Source organism: Chiloscyllium punctatum, chromosome 45, assembly GCF_047496795.1.
Source record: "Chiloscyllium punctatum isolate Juve2018m chromosome 45, sChiPun1.3, whole genome shotgun sequence".
Taxonomy (NCBI): Eukaryota; Metazoa; Chordata; class Chondrichthyes; order Orectolobiformes; family Hemiscylliidae; genus Chiloscyllium; species Chiloscyllium punctatum.
In genome coordinates, this window is record NC_092783.1 from 46080049 (window position 1) to 46097847 (window position 17799).

Here is a 17799-nt window from a genome sequence, read left to right on the forward strand (position 1 = left end):
TCCACCCTCCTCTCCGACATATCACCTCTACTCCCACTTCAATCCACCTATTGCACTCTCAGCTACCTTCTCCCCAGCCCCACTCCCCCTCCTATTTATCTCTCCACCCCCGAGGCTCCCTGTTGATGGGCTCCAGCCCGAAACATTGATTTTCCTGCTCCTCAGATGCTGCCTGACCTGCTGTGCTTTTCCAGCAACACACTCTCAACGCTGATCTCCAGCATCTGCAGACCTCACTGTCTCCTACAGTCCCAACCTATCTAATCTTGGCTCGTAAGGCAATCTCTCCATTATCAGGGATCATCATAGTGAACCTTCTCTGAACTGCCTTCAATGAAACAATATCTTTCCTTAAATAACAGGACCAAAACTGCCCCCAGCATTTTAAATGTGATCTCATCAGTACCGTGTACTATTGCAGTAAGACTTCTCCACTCTTATAAAGCATCCTATCTGGTTGCATCACAGATTGGTATGGCAACTGCCCTGTCCAAGACCACAAGAAATTACAGAGAGTTGTGAGCGCAGCCCAGTCCATCTCGAAAACCAGACTTCCTTCCATTGGCTTGGTCTGCACTTCCCGCTGCCTTGGGAAAGCAGCTAGCATAATCAAAGACCCCTCCCTCTTTCTCCCTGTTCCAACAGGCGGAGGTACAAAAGTTTGAACACATGTACTAACAGATTTAAGAACAGTTCCTTCCCTGCTGTTATTAGATTTAAGAATGGATCTCACATGTGTTAAAGCTGATCTTTCTCTGCACCTTCTCTGTAACTTTAACACTATATTCTGCATGCTTTTCTATTACCCTGACGTATTTACGTGAGTAATGATTTGTCTAGTCACTACATTAAACTTACTTTTATTGTACATAAGGCAATATTAAATCAAATCAAACCCTCTTGATATAAGGGCGAACATTTCATTTACCTTCCTGATTACTTACGGGTGAGTTGTCTTCTTGAGTCAATTGATTTTGGATTCCAATCTATCCCACATTTTGTTTACTTTCCTTTCCTTGCTTCATCTTTTAGCAATACACCTGCTCTAGGCATAGAGTTTGTTTTATAATTTCTTTTCTTGCCTCATCACCCATTCTGTTGGACCTTGGAAGATTAATATGTCTGTCATTTAATCCCTTGCACGAACTTACCACCTGTCTGTCCTTATCACAACCTGCTCTGTATCTACTTCATACCTAACTTTTTCCCAGTGCTACTGAAATGTCCCAACCCTGAAACATTAATTGTGTTTTTTCTGTCTCTCTATAAAAATGCTGCCTTGTTTTTTGCAGCATCTTCTGTTTTTATTAAACTTAAAGATATTTTGTATGCATGGATAGGATATATATCAGGCCTTTATTATTTATTAAAGCTAATTTGGGATCCTTTGGAGCTGTCTGGAGTGAATTGACAACCATATTCTGGGAACGTGCATGGTGCCACATTGTCTTTTTGCGTTGTTTACAAACAAAGATGGTTTGTTATAGCTGTTATGGTTAATTTGATATCATATGTCAATTTATGGTAATTATGAATCCTATGCTTCATTTTAACATGGTTTTGAATAATTAGGCTATCTAAATATCTATGGGCTGACTTACCACAATTCAGCTAAGTGTCACTTTTGGAAGGTTTCATGGAGGATTTTTAATTCGGACAATGGGCAAGTAACTACATGTGCACACCTTTACAATCATTCCAATGCAGCATCAATCAACATGGACTGTAACAATGCACCCTGGGGACAGTTAACTTTAGCAATTTTGTTTTATTTGTGCATTTAATTGTGGACGGATAGCCCCCTAGAGGTTGGATTTAATGCTTTCCTGCAGGCTGGTTTGAAGGCAGCAGCATGAAATCCAACAGTTTTACCACTGGTGGTGGTCATCAGTGTGGCCTATCTGCTCAGGGTAGTTGTGTCCATTAAGTAGGAAGTAGCTTAAGAGCCTTATACTGTACTGGGTCTTAACTGAGTCGAAGAGTGTGGTGCTGGAAAAGCACAGCCTGTCAGGCAGCATCTGAGGAGTGGGAGAGTCAACGTTTTGAGCACAAGCTCTTCACCAGGAATGAGCAGGTGGCCCAACGGGGCTAAGAGATAAACAGGAGGGGAGGTGTGGGGTTGGGGGGAAGGTAGCTGGGAATGTGATAGGTAGAAGAAGGTTGGGGGTGAAGGTGATAGGTCAGAGAGGACGATATCCCAGATCCAACCTTCCAACTTGGCGCTGCCCTCTTGAACCGTCCTTCTTAAATCTGGTGCACGTAAGCAGAGAAAGTCAGGTAAGGCCACTGTCCTGCCTAAATAAATACCTTTCCCACCTCAAAACTTGGCACCACCAAGCAGAAGATTTCACCTAATGTCTACCTATTAATGTACTATTGTAAAAGAGACAAATGTCACACTTTGTTACAGAAACAAGTCAATGTTACTAACACTGATCGCTCTGAGCTTTTTTATGGGGAGTTTTACTCATCACTGTACTTAAGCAACTAATTTCTCATTTCTGTTTGTTCAGCCACACAGATGCCTTCAGGTATTCCCGGTGAAATCGGTGAACTCATCAGGAAAGAATCAAGCCAACAAACAGAGTATGTGCAACATCATTTACACTGTTCACTTGAAACTTGATTCTAACCAGTATTCAACTCTCTTATACATTGTTTAATATTTATTGTGTGGAGGTGTCAGTGTTAGTCTGGGGTGGACAAGGTCAGAAGTCACACCACACCAAGTTAAAGTCCAACAGGTTTGTTTGAAATCATAAGCTTTCAGAGCGCTGCTGCTTCATCAGGTGAAGTCACTCGTCAGGTGATTTCACTTGATGAAGAAGAGTTGCTTCAAAAGCTTGTGATTCCAAATAAACCTATTGGATTATAACCTGGTGTCAATGACTTCTGCCTAGTATTTATTAATTTCCCAATTCCTTTTTGCAATCTTTTTCTAATTCCTGCAAAGTCATCAAAGTGAACTGAAACTACTGTACAGGAAGGAAAGAGCAATGTGGACAAAGGTGTTCATTTTTGCTAAGCCTTTTGCCCCCTCCAACTGAAACTATCCTAATGTACAGTAAAACATTGTATGGAGTCCATGCCAAGGGAAAGTTGTCATTGATATATAGATCCCACATTTAACCTTTAAATATCATATGGGCCAATATAACATTTACAGAGGAGAACCAGGCCATTTCGGTTGGAGTCCATTGCTGGACAGTGCTTTTAATATCTTTTTTATGTATTTCATTTACAGATGCGGTGTGGCTGTTCTTGATAAGGTAAAGTAAAAATATATCAGTGCTCTTGTTGGGGTGCACTGTGTTTCAGATCTTTCACAATTCAATAACACTTACTTGGCCATCACGAATGACAAACAATTAGCAGCAACGTTAGCAATAATCACAGTAGAGCATTAAGAATGTCACATTACCATGCATCTGAATGATCATTTTATAACAAGTCAAGCAACAACTACCTGGTATCAATATTCATAACCTTGACCTCAATTATACACTGGAGGAAAAAATGGGAAGCATTTTGCGCTCTTCTGGTTCATTAGTAGTGTTCCTACCTCTGAGCCAGGAGACACAAGTCCCACTTGATCCAGAGGTCTGTAATAACCATCTCTGAACAGGGTGATTAAAAAAAAAGAAAACGGGAAGCATACTTAGTGATCACAATATAGAACCAGTTGGGGGAAAGGCTATAAAAGATCTAAACTCAAAGTAGATTGTACGTTGAAAATGTTCAATCATGTTAGAATAATAATTAACAAAGCAAGCAGATTACCGAATGAACAGAAGATGCTGGAAAACACTCAGCTGGTCTGGCAGCATTTGTAAATGGAGGAACAGAAAATATTTCAGAAAATATTGATGACGCATCATGATTGGTGGAAGACCATGAACCTGAAACATTTAACAGAATTGTCTGCTCTCTCTGGTGGCAAACCTGGAGATGGCAAGTGCAGGCAATTAGGTAGGATGGTGGTACACGTGAAACCTCTTGCCCAATCATCTCCACTAGGATTAAGTCTGTGTAGGAAAGCCTATGGATGACCGTCCCACCCACTGCCAATTTAAGCCTGTAAGTAGCTAATTAATGATTAACCTGAGTGATTCATCCTGTCACCATGTGGTGTGTCTGGTAGTCAATAACCATGTGGCCAACTTGGGTTCTACTCACCAGTGTACAGTGAAAACATTCAAGGCCTAAACAAGGTACAAAGAGAAGGTAAGGTTAATTCCTTGTGTCTAAAGAATTAATTATAAAGAAAAATGACAAAGACTTGAACTCTCAGTCTTGACAGAAGATGAATGAGTTAGACATTGAAGATTCTTAGTGGTGTAGAAACGTTGAAAGCACTATTGAACATCATTGTAGGTCATTGTGATATGCTGATACAAAACTAGTTTTAAACTGATATCAACAGATATGTCGCAAATGATAATGGTGTGAGTTGTATAAAACTCTTAATCAGAACTGAAAACATTCCAGTTAAATCTTCTGTTTTTCCCAAATGTTGTCAGATCCACCAAGTATTTCCAGCACCATATGTTTTTATTTCAGATTTCCAACATCCAGAGTATTTTGTTTCTACCTCACAAATGGCACATAATATTTAATGTTTTGGATAGCGTATGTTAGAATAGCATAGTAGAGCCAAAATCTCTGGTCATTTATGAGGCATTTAAAGGGAGGGATTAAGATTAACATACACAGAAAAGGTTAATGTGCTGAATACCACTTGTTCACTTGCACTGAACTTTGTTCATTAAATTGATTTTATCTGTAATTTGAATCTTGCAGGAGATCCAGCAGCTCTCTGAATACCTAAAGGTAATATCTCACAAGACATTTTCTGAAGACAGAAAGTATCTCATAAAAGTGTACAGTTCTAATAAGTGGTTAGGACTTGGTGCTTTCATCATCATGGCCTTGGTCCGATGTCTGGTCACAGAATGTGAGCTCATGCATTCTAGAAGGGGAGGCAATGGCCTCTTGACGTTATTGATAGACTATTAATCCAGAGACCCAGCTAATGTTCTGGGGACCCGGGTTCAAACCTTGCCATGCATTCAATAAAATAAAGGAGTCTAACGATGATCCTGAATCCATTGTCAATTGTCAGAAAAATCCATCTGGGTCACCAATGTCCTTTAGGGAAGGAAACTGTCATCCTTACCTGGTCTGGTCTACATGTGGCTCCAGACCCATAACAATGTGGTTGATTCTTAACTGTCCTCTGGGCAATTAATGTCAGCCAAGCAACTATACCCACATCCTGTGAATGAGTTAAAAAAAGTAGGTGGGTAAACATTTGGTTTTGTATTACATAATCCAGCATTTGTAGGTTTAGTGAGTTACTAGAGTTTAAATGCACAAACAAAAATGTGAGTTAATTAAGTTGTTAAAGTTTGATGAATACTGAATCTATATTTCTTTTATAGGAAGCTCTGCATCGTGAACTAATGCTAAAACAGAAGCTCACTATTCTTCAACAGCTTCTTGCAACAGTATTGCAGGCAGCAGAGAAGTCATGGAAGGTAAGGAGAGAGTGGATGATCTATTTTCGATTACTATGGGTTATTTAAATCAAAATCTACTTTGTTGGATGTTTACACAAGAGACTGTGCAAGTGTCTTTAAAACTGGTATTTGTTGTCCATCCCTGGTTTCTCTGAGAAGTGATAATTGGCCTTGTTAATTGCTGGAGGTCTTGTTATTATGGTGCTCATAGATAGTAGGCATTCACGGAATTTTGAGACAGCGACAATGAAAGACTGGCGATATATGTCCAGAATAGTATGGTGTGTGCGTGTGGTCACTTAATTATAAGTAGAATGCAAACTGATCATCATCAATTATATCTTGAACAGAGTATGTTGTGCAAGTTATGTCAATATGCATTTTATTTTTGTTTGACCAGACTTCATTTTAAGATAATATACTTGTGGCTAAGCAAATTTCCTGGAATGGAGGTTCCACCACACAGAAGGCTGGATTCAATTTGACAGGAAAATACTATGTTGACTTTAATGCATCTCCTAGCGCAAAGTAGTATTTTTAAAATTATTTTAGTATTTCCATTTGAGCTGGATGTATTTTAATGTGCAATATTCTCTACTTTTATTTATAAAGCCAGTGTATTTTTGTTTATTTATTTATATCAATCACACAAACAGAACAAGTTGCTATTCACTTATGTAACAACAAAAGTATATTTCATTTATCCTTTGTTGAGATGTTGCCACTATTCTCTGCATTTAGAGGAATTGGAGGCTGTCTTGTTGTAATATAAAAGATTCTAAAGTGGCTTGATAGGGTCAAGGCTGAGCAATTGTCTCTTTTAGTTAGGGAATTTAAAACATTGGGGGAGCAATCTGGTCAATCATTTAGCATTGAGATGAGGAGAACTTATTTCACTCAAAGAGTTGTGAATCTTAGGATGTGTCTATCCCAGAGAGTTGTGGATTTCATCATTAAATACACAAGACCGGGATAAACAGAATTTTGATCTCTCATGGAAGTGTGAAATATGTGGAGCAGAAGGGAAAATGATGTTGAAACTCAAATTCAGTATGATTATGCTAAAAAGCAGCCTTGATAGACTATGTGGCCTACTCCTGCTCTCATTCTTTGTGTTCTTGTGGAGTTTGTGTAAGGCAGACTAACAACAGGCGTAGGTTGTTAGCATGATGCCTGAGCAATATCATGAAGGATTCCACTCTGTGTCAAGGATACCTGACCAGGAGACTCTCTCACTCTTATTGTCTCTCATAGAAATGTTGAAAGGATTTACAGTTTGACAATCAACACCTTCCTTGACCAGCCAGTGCTGGGATGGAATTTGAATCCCGAACAGATTCTTATCAGAAAATAACTTGACTCTGGGTTATATGATCGTCAGAGAGTCAGTGGCCTCTATCTACTCTGTTGGGATTCTATGATTTGGCCTCAGAGCCAAGGACGCTACCCATTACAAGCAGGGCTCCACTCTGGAATTTTACCCTGTTAGTGAATTTTGAGAAGGTGTGTAGCTCAGGTTGAGGTTCTGGATGTAGGTTTGCTCACTGAGCTGGAAAGTTCATTTTCAAATGTTTTGTCATCACTGAAGATGTTACCTAGTATGAGGTTCCGGATGAAGTACTGGTGGTGTAGCCGGCTTTCTGTTTATATGTTTGGGTTTTCTTGGGTTGGTGATGTAATTTCCTGTGGCGATGTTATTTCCTATGGTGATGTGATTTCCTGTTTTTTTTTTCTCAGGGGTGGTAAATGGGATTCAAGTCAATGTGTTTGTTCATAGAGTTCTGGTTGGAATTCCATGCTTCTAGGAATCCTCGTGCGTGTCTCTGTTTGGCTTGTCCTAGGATGGATGTATTGTCCCTGTCCAAGTGGTTTCCTTCCTTATCCATATGTAAAGATACTAGTGAGAGGGGGTCATGTCTTTTTGTGGCTAGTTGTTATTCATCTATCCTGGTGCCTAGTCTTCTACCTGTTTGTCCAATGTAGGAAATGACACCACAGGAAATGACATCACCAAGCCAAGGAAACTCAAGCATATAAATAGAAAGCAGGCTATACCACCAGTGCTTCATCCGGAGGTTCACTCAAGATGTTGCTTAGTCTTGTGATGAAATATCTGAAAATGAACCTTCCAGTTCAGCAAGCAAACCTACATCCAATTTCACCCTGTGTTAAATAAAAAATCTATTCAACTTCAATATCCTCTCAATGTTATTTTCTGTGGCAATGTTTGATATTGTTGCAATAATGGTGGATACTCTTTCTGTGCTCCAATTCAGTCTTGGAATATGGTGTGTTGACATGTCATGATAAAGGAGATATAAAATCACAGACTAGTTAGTGCTTTCTAATTTAGATTCTATCTTCCTGTATTACCAAACTTTTATTTTACATTCTCTCACACATTGTTTCATAACTGAGAAACCAGGCAGCTAGATGGTGATTTAAGAAAGGTGAAATAACTACAAGTTCTGATAACTTAAAATGACCCAAGGCATCCTGAGGGTGGATTAGGAATAGGGCTGGGAGAGTAGTGAGCAACAGGAGGAACAGAAGGATTGAAAGTTGTTCACTCAAATTTAACTTGACCTCTTTGAAGCTTTTGCCATATTTGAGTTGGCTTCATGTCAGCTTCACAAATGCAGGAGTTAAAATGATATTGAAATGTTAATGACATAAGGAAACATGACCTGCCTAAAGATCAGGTGAATTTCCTAAGGATTAACTTGTTGTAGCCCAGCATCATTTGGACTCTTTTTTTTGTTGTTGACTATGGATTCAATTTTATTTCTGCCTTTTTAGGTGCAACTGGACGATGACTCAATGCGTTGCAAATTGCAGTCACTTGAAAATCAGTTGCACACCTGGACGCAGGTAACAGAAAAAAAAAGTATATTTAAAGAAATAAATTCTTAACTGAGCTAATTCCTGCAAATCTTTGAGTTAAGAAATGTGTTATATATATAGAAGGAAAAATGTTGGATAATGTTGGACATGTATAAGAGATGAATTAGGCCAAATTCACTGCATTGACAGAAGGAAACGGCTACTAAAGGTTTAAAACACCATGACTATATTTGCACTGAAATACATAAGATTGGAGAGACGTAATGAAGGTTTTCAAAATCATGAAATGGCTTGAGAGCCTAAATTATGAAATATTATTTGCAGTGGTTGAGAATCAGAACTTGGGATTAAATGATAAACTAGAAGAATGAAGGGGAGGTTAAATGAGAGGACTGTCAGAAAATGGAATGTACAAAGGAATGTGGCCTTAAGCTAAATGTTAAGAAGTGCAGTTCCTGCCTAAATTAGTCTAGGCTTTTACTCTTTTCTTGGTCTTTTTTGTACCTGGTGAGTGGTAATGTGGGGGACAAGATATAGTGAAGAAAACAAATAGGAGCCTTACTCTGCAGAAATGGCTCCATATTGAAGAGGCCAGAGGGATCCGCTAGCACTTTATTTTCTTTATTTTTAGTTGTTTGCATGCTCATTAGTCGAGCTCAGCAAAGTTAAGAACAAAAATGTTTCAGAACTGAAATGCTCAAAAAACCCTACAGATGGGTTTACTTCAACACTGCAGGTAGTGAAGAAGGCTAATAGCATGCTGGCCTACAAAACAAGAGGGATTGAGTATAGAAGCAAAGACGTTCTTCTGCAGCTGTACAGGGCCCTGGTGAGACCACACCTGGAGTATTGTGTGCAGTTCTGGTCTCCAAATTTGAGGAAAGACATTCTGGCTATTGAGGGAGTGCAGCCTAGGTTCACGAGGTCAATTCCTGGAATGGCAGGATTACCTTGCACTGAAAGACTGAAGCATCTGGGCTTGTATACCCTTGAGTTTAGAAGACTAAGAGGGGATCTGATTGAGACATATAAGATTATTAAAGGATTGGACACTCTGGAGGCAGGAAACATGTTTCCGCTGATAGGTGAGTGCCGAACCAGAGGACACAGCTTAAAAATATGGGGTAGACCTTTTAGGACAGAGATGAGGAGAAACTTCTTCACCCAAAGAGTGGTGGCTGTGTGGAATGCTCTGCCCTAGAGGGCAGTGGAGGCCCAGTCTCTGTATTCATTTAAGAAAGAGTTCGATAAAGCTCTCAAGGATTGTGGAATCAAGGGTTATGGAGATAAGGCAGGAACAGGATACTGATTAAGGATGATCAACCATGATCATATTGAATGGTGGTGCAGGCTCGAAGGGCAGAATTGCCTACTCTTGCACTTATTGTTTATTGTCTATAACACCATAGTGCGAGCTTTTCTGCTCCCTGCTTGGTGGGAACAGAGCCAATGTTATTTTCCCAGCCAACATTAATACTGGATGAGTCAGAAAACAGACTGAAATCTGCCTTGATAGATCAAATTTCTTTTTTTGTTTATTTTACAAGGTGGTCTTTTACTGAAACACAAACATGCATGCTGCAGATTTGGTTTTATTAATAAAACAGTAGTTTATTATGCAAAAAAATGATTTTTAAAAATTAGTTACAAATTTGAAAGATTTCAAAACATACAGCAAAATATAATATTCTGTCTATCCCAACTGCACCCAATGGTACTTAATCACTAGAGAGAATTCATTTTTCTATTGTGACTAAAGGGTTTAACTTAACTGTTTCTTTTAATTCCAAGTCTTGTGAATGTATTGGCCTCTTCCTTAAGTGTTCACACAAACGAGCTTAGACTTTCTCAGCTTTTGATAATCGCTTCAGGGTTCTAAACAAATACTTCTGATCTTGATCCTTTCAATTAAACTTCTTATATTGAGGTAACCTATTTCTAATAATTCCAAACTGTTTCTTCAGGAGAAACTATTGTTTACATATAATTTCTGTGAATTGACACCAAAAGACTTTCTAATCTATAGGTGTTTCTCCTAAGCAAGGAAAAATGGATTCTTCCAACTGAAAATAATCTAATGTTTTTCAATATTTACTCTGTTTGCTAGTAAAACTCTCCAAATACTAACAAATGCTCAATAACACTCCAGGAACTATTTTCCATACTGTTTTCTTTTAAGTAATGACTCTAGAAAGCCTGATGACGTAATTATTGAATTCATTCATATACACACACCAAAACCCACAAGCTACTTGTTCACAATCTAAACTTTAAAATAAATGATATTCTTATGTTCTTTTAAAAATCACAAACCATATATCATGCCAGCAAGCAGTTAAAATAGTGTTCCCTTTCCCACTCGATTTGTTCCAATTCAAATGTTGCTCATTTTAATTCAGGTTGATGCAACCTCCACTGAACTCACTCAGATTCTTGTGGATGAATGGGCAGTCAGGCTTACATGGTATCAATAGGGGCTAAATGGCATTTTAACTTGGGTTTGAGTGGAGAAAGCATTGATGCTACCCTTTGGGTTGAAACAAGAATTTGTCTAGTGGGATTTATGACATGACCCTACCCCAGGTAAATGAAAGCCAAGGCTTCAAAAGACGAGGAATGGGCAAAGGTACATTTCCAGGCCCCATAACAAACATTGCAGCACTTCTGGTCTTTTCCCACCTTCCCTTCATGTGAGATCCAACCCTCACCCTGCCTCCTTCTGAAGAGCTGAGTTTTTCTCAGTTATTATTACTTTGCGTCCTCTTCTCACCCATTTCAAATTGCATTTAAATATGTCCAGGAAGTTAAATGGTCCTGGACTGAAATTTCCACTATTCAATTAATTTTAAATTTGCCTCAGTCTTTGTTCATCTGAAATTTGCTTCAGTTTAAATTTCACCCCTGTGATTTTTAAATCTTTTTTTAATTCATTCTTTATTATATCTTGTCATTTAGTGCCAGAAATCTTAATGAAATTTTACTCGAGGGTACTTAGTCCATTGCAGCTTATAACAACTTATATGTGTTTTAATCAGATATAAGTTTCAATAATTATTCAAAAAAAAATTTTATGTGAAATGTTATTAAGTATTTAAGTTCCAAAGGTGCAGGGAAATAAATGAATAGCCTTCTAATCCATACAGATATCTCATCTATCTTTGTGATCAAAGGGAATTGAATTCTCAAGTGCTGAGAATGACAAATAAATGAGTAGATTTACATTTCTAGCAATAAACTACTGAAGTTACCTGGTCATTAATATTGACCAGATTCTATTATGTGAACAGCTGGGAAATAGTAGTATTTATTGTTTACTGTAGAACCACTCGCGAGGCAGTTTGGAGGAAAGCATGGCTGAAATGCAGCAGCAAAAACTCAAGTATGAGCTCGTTGCTAAGGAATCACTCCAGAAAGCAATCAAAGAGAAAACAGCTGCTGAACAAACACTGGTGAACGTACAGGTAAGAGACACAAAGTTAAAGTCTGGAGTGACTGAGAACTCAGTTCCAGCTGCCAAGGCTGTGGAAATGATTGACATAAGAATTAAGAATAAACAGCGTGAAGCAAATAACAATCCAAGGAGATAGATTGATTTTTAAGAGTGCGAAGCAACAAAAACTTATATTTCTAAACCAGCCTCAACAGGTCGTAACACGGTTTAAGATTGGATTTGTGGTCTGAAGTAGTTTATTTTTCAAAGGATATCCTGTTCATGAATGTTGAATGTTCATGTGCATGCTTAGTTCAATTACTTTTTTGTTTTTTTTATTTCAATTGTTTTAATTAAAGTAACATTCTCATTAAAAACCTGAAGGTTTACATTTATACAAATTAATATGTTTGATTACACTTCCTGCATCTTCAATTCAGCAAAGTGCCAGAGGAGAGAGAAACAAGTTCAACCTGTAGAGAAGAGAGGCAGAACTTATCAATATTTAGCAAATCACATCGTTTTCAAAATAATTGTTTTGTGAAGATATTAAATATTGCTTTATGTGTTTTCAGAGATCACTGAGTATAGCAGAGAAGGAGTGTTCTCATTGGAAGGAGTCTTATAATAGAGCACGGGCAGATTGTGCTGAACTGACAACCAGACACTCAGAAACCACAGATCAATTGCACATACTGCAGACAAAACTACAGGTAATTTAGAGTCAAAATGCATCTGTCTCATTAAGTTTTAAAGTAAATAGGTTAAGTATACTTCAAGTGTTAGCTTACATTTTCCAACAGAACAAAACTCAAAAGTTATGCACATAGTATACCATTGATTTATAAAGTGGCTAGTTTCTATATTCTGTTGCCGCATATCCACAGCAGGTTTGTTTCCCAGGAGACATTGACAATTATTGGTAATACCTTCCAGTAAAAGTATACAATTCATAGTGAGGTTGAGGGAGGCCGGTATTACCACAATTGGCCTCAGCTGGTGAAATCACAGTGCTCATCTTTAAAGCACGTTAGTACATCAAGCACACTAGATCTCATAATGAGTTTACAAGAAAGTCTCAGATTGCAGTAGAATTCCACTTGCTCTCTCCAGGTCATAGAGTCATAGAGATGTACAGCATGGAAACAGACCCTTTGATCCAACCTGTCCATGCCAACCAGAGATCCCAATCTAATCTAGTCCCACCTGCCAGCACCCGGCCCAGATCCCTCCAAACCCTTCCTATTCATATATCCATCCAAATGCCTCTTAAATGTTGTAATCATACCAGCCTCCACCACTTCCTCTGACAGCTCATTCCATACACGTACCATCCTCTGCGTGAAAAAATTGCCCCTTGGGTCTCTTTTATATCTTTCCCCTCTCACCCTAAACCTATGCCTTCTAGTTCTGGACTCCCCGACCCCAGGGAAAAGACGTTGCCTATTTAACCTATCCATGCCCCTCATAATTTTGTAAACCTCTATAAGGTCACCCCTCAGCCTCCAACGCTCCAGGGAAAACAGCCCCAGCCTGGTCAGCCTCTCCCTATAGCTCAAATTGTCCACCCTGGCAACGTCCTTGTAAATCTTTTCTGAACCCTTTCAGGTTTAGGTACTGAAGAGTCTGGGACTTATATGATTAGGTAGACATTCAGTTCCTGTCATTCACTAAAACTTCTCAGGATGTATGTGAACTCTCCTACTGCAGATTGACTAATGATAGTTGGTGACCTGTTAAATAAGAGAAATAAATTCATTATCACTGTGTTTCAGATACATCCTCCCACATTTAGAAATATTTTCACTGCTTTTCTTGATGAATGTGCAACAATTTGACTTCCTTTTTCTTCAATGAATAGTTCAGTATCATATTACCAAGCACACTAGGCTGTTAAGTTAACAATGGAGTGGAAAATCAGTCTCTTTTCATTATCAGTTCCTAATCTCAACTAAAGGAACAGAGAATGGAACAAGTAAAGTCAATGTTGTCCCTAAAGAAACTGTTCATACCTACTGGCTGGTTACAGAAGGAGTAACATAAAAATTTGCATATTGCAGAAAAAGTATCCTAAATGTTAGCTGCTTAAGGAATAATTTATAAAAACAGAGTTAGTGATCTATACATCATTAGTTTTGAGGTGGAATTTCATGATTTAGAGGTTACAGAATAGGAATCTCATCTATTATTTGGCTTTAAAGTCAGCAATTTTCAGTTGATCAAGGGGGAGTATACTGGGTCTGGAAGGTGCTTTCTAAAGAGCTTTAGTGAGTTCCTCTGGTGTAACCTACAGATGGTACACACTGCCATTGCTGCTCATCAGTGGTGGAGAGAGTGACTGCTTGTGGATGTGGTGCCAATTAAAAGGCTGCATGATGTCAAGCTTCTTGAGTGTTGTTGCAACTGCATTCATCCAAGCAAGTAGGAGTTTCCATCACACTCCAGACTTGTAGATAACGTTTAGGCTTAGGGAGTTAGGAGGTGAGTTACATATTGCAGGATTTCTAGCCTCTGACCTGCTCTTGCAACCATGTTAAGTATTTAGCTGGTACTATTTGATTTCTGATCAATGGTCACAACCAGGATGTTGATGATATGTCCCAAGTACTGGCCAGTTGTAGAGAATGTTGCAAGTACATTGGTTTGTTGAAAGTTTTGAAAACAAATTAGCTTGTTTTCTTGTGTAAGAATGCAAAAAACTGCCTTAGCAAAACAGAAGTAACTGCAAATTGAAGTCACTGAAGGACATACCCAATAGTTTGTTTTGACAAATTATTTCATATGAAGAAAAATATTGCCCCACCTTTCCTCGTGTGTGGCTCATTGGTTCACACTTCTTTGGTCACTCTTGTGCTTTTTCTCTTTTTCTCTTTTCAGAGAGCGGAAAGTGATGATGTGTTGCTCAGGAATTTACAAACAAAGTTGCACAATGTACAAAGCGAGACACAGAAACTCTTGGATAAAATTGATGCACTAAGAGAAGAAAATGAAATCCAGCAAGAACAGTTTCTAAGAAGCAAAGGTATTGTTCCTGCCTGGGCAAGGAGGGAGGGGAGTTGGTGTCCATTTAACAGTATAACATTTTATGTGGTTTACAATCAAAAAGTCAGCATTAATATAACAGGGTGTTTTTAACTGATAAAGTCACCTATAATCAAATTGAAATCACTGACTTTAATAGGTACATTTGTTTTATAGCACTGAAAATGTTTGTGGAAAAGTAATGATAATCTACTTAGCCTGATTCATTGTGATATATTAACTTTTTAAGTTAACGTAATTTAAGTTCCTTGAATTTAGACCGAATTATTTAGTTTCAAAATTCTTGAACATCTAAGGATCGTCTCAGTCAAAGTCCATGCAGAAAGGAAGAATTTGAATCTTGGTAGCAAGATTAATTGACCACCTAAAGCCACAATTGATGGTGAGACAGGAAGGCAAAGCTCAATTCAGGTAAGGGAGAGAAAGTGGTGGGTCCACCAAAAATCCAACTAATTAGGTCCACTTCCTGCTTCCAGACAGACCACCGCTGGGTCTGGAAAATTTTACCCAAAGCTCTACAAAGCAAGCCAGCAGATTCTAACCACTAAAGTAGGCATTACTGATTGAATAGTAGACAGAGGCACACTTCAGTCTCATGTTAAAGGCTAATGCAGCTCCAATCTTTATCATTCAAAATAACTTGAGAAATTTTTGATAATGCAATTATTAATAAATAAATACCCAACCAGATGCCTTTTAAATGTTGCAATTTGTACTAGCCTCCACAACTTCCTCTGGCAGCTCATTTCATGCACACACGACCCTCTGCTTGAAGAAATTGCCCCGTAGGTCCCTTTTAAATCTTTCCCCTCTCATCCTAAACCTATACCTGTTGGTTCTGGACTCCCCTATCCCAGGAAAAAGACCTTGTCTATTTACCATATCCATGCCCCTCGTGATTTTATAAACCTCCATAGGGTCACCCCTCAGCCTCCGATGATCCAGTGAAAACAGCCCCAGCCTTATTCCATAGAATGGGCGAAAGTGGATACTGCAGATGCTGGAGTTTAGAATAGTTCTGGAAAAGCACAACAGGTCAGGCAGCATCTGAGGAGCAGGAAAATCGATGTTTTGGGCAAAAACCCTTGTGATGAAGGGCTTTTGCCCAAAATGTCAATTTTCCTGCTCTTCGTATGCTACCTGACCTGCTGTGCTTTTCCAGCACTACTCTAATCTTGACTTATTCCATAGAATCCCTGCATTGTTGAAACAGGCCCAACAAGTCCACACTGACCCTCCTAAGAGTAACCCATGCCCCTACCCTATTATCCTGTCTTTACCCCTGACCAATGCACCTAACCTACACATCCTTGAACACCAAGGGTAATTTAACATGGCCAACTCACCTAACCTGCATAGTTTTGGCCTATTCAGCCTCTCCCTACAGATCAACCCCTCTATGACTGGCAACATCCTTGTAAATCTTTTCTGAACAGTTTAAATTTGTTCTGGATCTCAAAACTTATTAGGGGGAGAGTCCACGTAAGGAACTGCAGTGACAACCTTCCAAAGATCACGAGGGTTATCCTTAAAATAAGGGACCAGTATTGTACATTGTCAAAACTGGGGAGAAGATATCAAAGAAAATATGTCAACCATGTCATGTGGGAACTCTCTACAGAGGTAATTGTTTTGACAGACTCGTCACCAAGGATGAGCAGTGACTGTTCAATGGTTTTCATGGAAGAGATATTTGCCTACTTTTTATACGCACCTTGACCAAACCTGGAAAGCAACAGGAATAGGGCCATAAGCAAAACATCACAGGAGTGAGTAGGAGCCCACAGACTTGTAGGGGGAGGGATACGATAACGCTTTCAAGCCTCAGAGGAAATCAATATTTAATCTCTCAGTGGAACCTATTAAATATGCATTTCCTTAGTAACAGGCAGTGACCTGCTCAAGTGGAATTCATTATCTGAGTCCTTTATAAAGCAGACTTAGCAATGACTCTGCAGAACTGTCTGTCCTAGGCCATAGCCTATGTACGCCATGAGTAGAGGCTCTATTTTGGTGTTCAATGATAAATGATGTTCCTTTCTAGTTGGGCTTCCTGTGGTAGTACAGTGATTTTGGAAAGGTTTGAAACCTCTGCCACGTGCAGCTATTGTGTAAATCGGAGACTAAATGTAGTTTGCTTCCTTTTCCAGCAAATTTACAAAATGCAGAAGAGCAGAAACAGATTATGGCATCTACAATCACTAGCCTACAGGGTAAGCATTTGACATTTTAAATTCATTTTTCATGGGATGTGAATGCTGCCGGCAAGACCAGCTTTAATTTTGTATTCTTAATTTCCTCTGATCAGATGGAACTATGGCAGAGCAGGCTTGAAGGGCTGAATGGTCTATCCTTCATCCTTGCTCAAATATTCAGTGTAGTCAGTCTGGTTTCAGTGCACACACATGCTATTGGAAGTGAGTTCCAGGATTTGACACAGCCACAGTGAAGAATTGATGATACAGGTCCAGGTCAAGTAAGTTGATGAATTGGAGAGGATATTTAGGTGGTGATAGTGTTCTCCTGCATTTGCTGAACTTGTCCTTCTATTTGGTAGAGGTTTCAAGTTTGACATCCTAGTGAATTATTGCCTGTTGATGTCATTATAGATTTATATTCCAAAGAAAATTCGTACCTACATCACGTGAATTGGAAACCATAGCCCATTTTATGCAGTAGTATTCATCTGCAAAGACAATATAGTTTCCTGTTTTGGTTGAGTTGTGTGACATGATTTATTCAATGAATTAATTGGATATGAATGAGATGCAGCCTGTTCTGCTGTGCTTTGCATTACTTGCATCCCAGCTAAATTGTATCATTATATCACTGGACAATTAACCAAATGACCAACATAGTTCAACTCTTTGAGAACAATTCCAAGGTTGAATGTTATTGAATGAATCTATTATCAGCTGAGATAGTGTTCTATGAAAAGTAATAATTATCACAACATCTTTTTCC

The 17799-nt window shown here is 38.8% G+C and overlaps 1 protein-coding gene across 3 annotated transcripts in view; it reads left to right on the forward strand.

The window, feature by feature from the left end:
- Positions 1–17799, forward strand: part of traf3ip3 (TRAF3 interacting protein 3) — a 39933-nt gene that overhangs the window by 14102 nt on the left and 8032 nt on the right. For all 3 annotated transcript variants that reach the window (XM_072563645.1, XM_072563646.1, XM_072563647.1), the window contains exons 3-11: positions 2514–2586; positions 3245–3269; positions 4801–4830; positions 5442–5537; positions 8319–8390; positions 11684–11824; positions 12369–12506; positions 14671–14815; positions 16986–17048. In XM_072563645.1, the coding sequence (XP_072419746.1) occupies positions 2514–2586; positions 3245–3269; positions 4801–4830; positions 5442–5537; positions 8319–8390; positions 11684–11824; positions 12369–12506; positions 14671–14815; positions 16986–17048 (783 nt within the window). The remainder of the gene's footprint in view (positions 1–2513; positions 2587–3244; positions 3270–4800; positions 4831–5441; positions 5538–8318; positions 8391–11683; positions 11825–12368; positions 12507–14670; positions 14816–16985; positions 17049–17799) is intronic.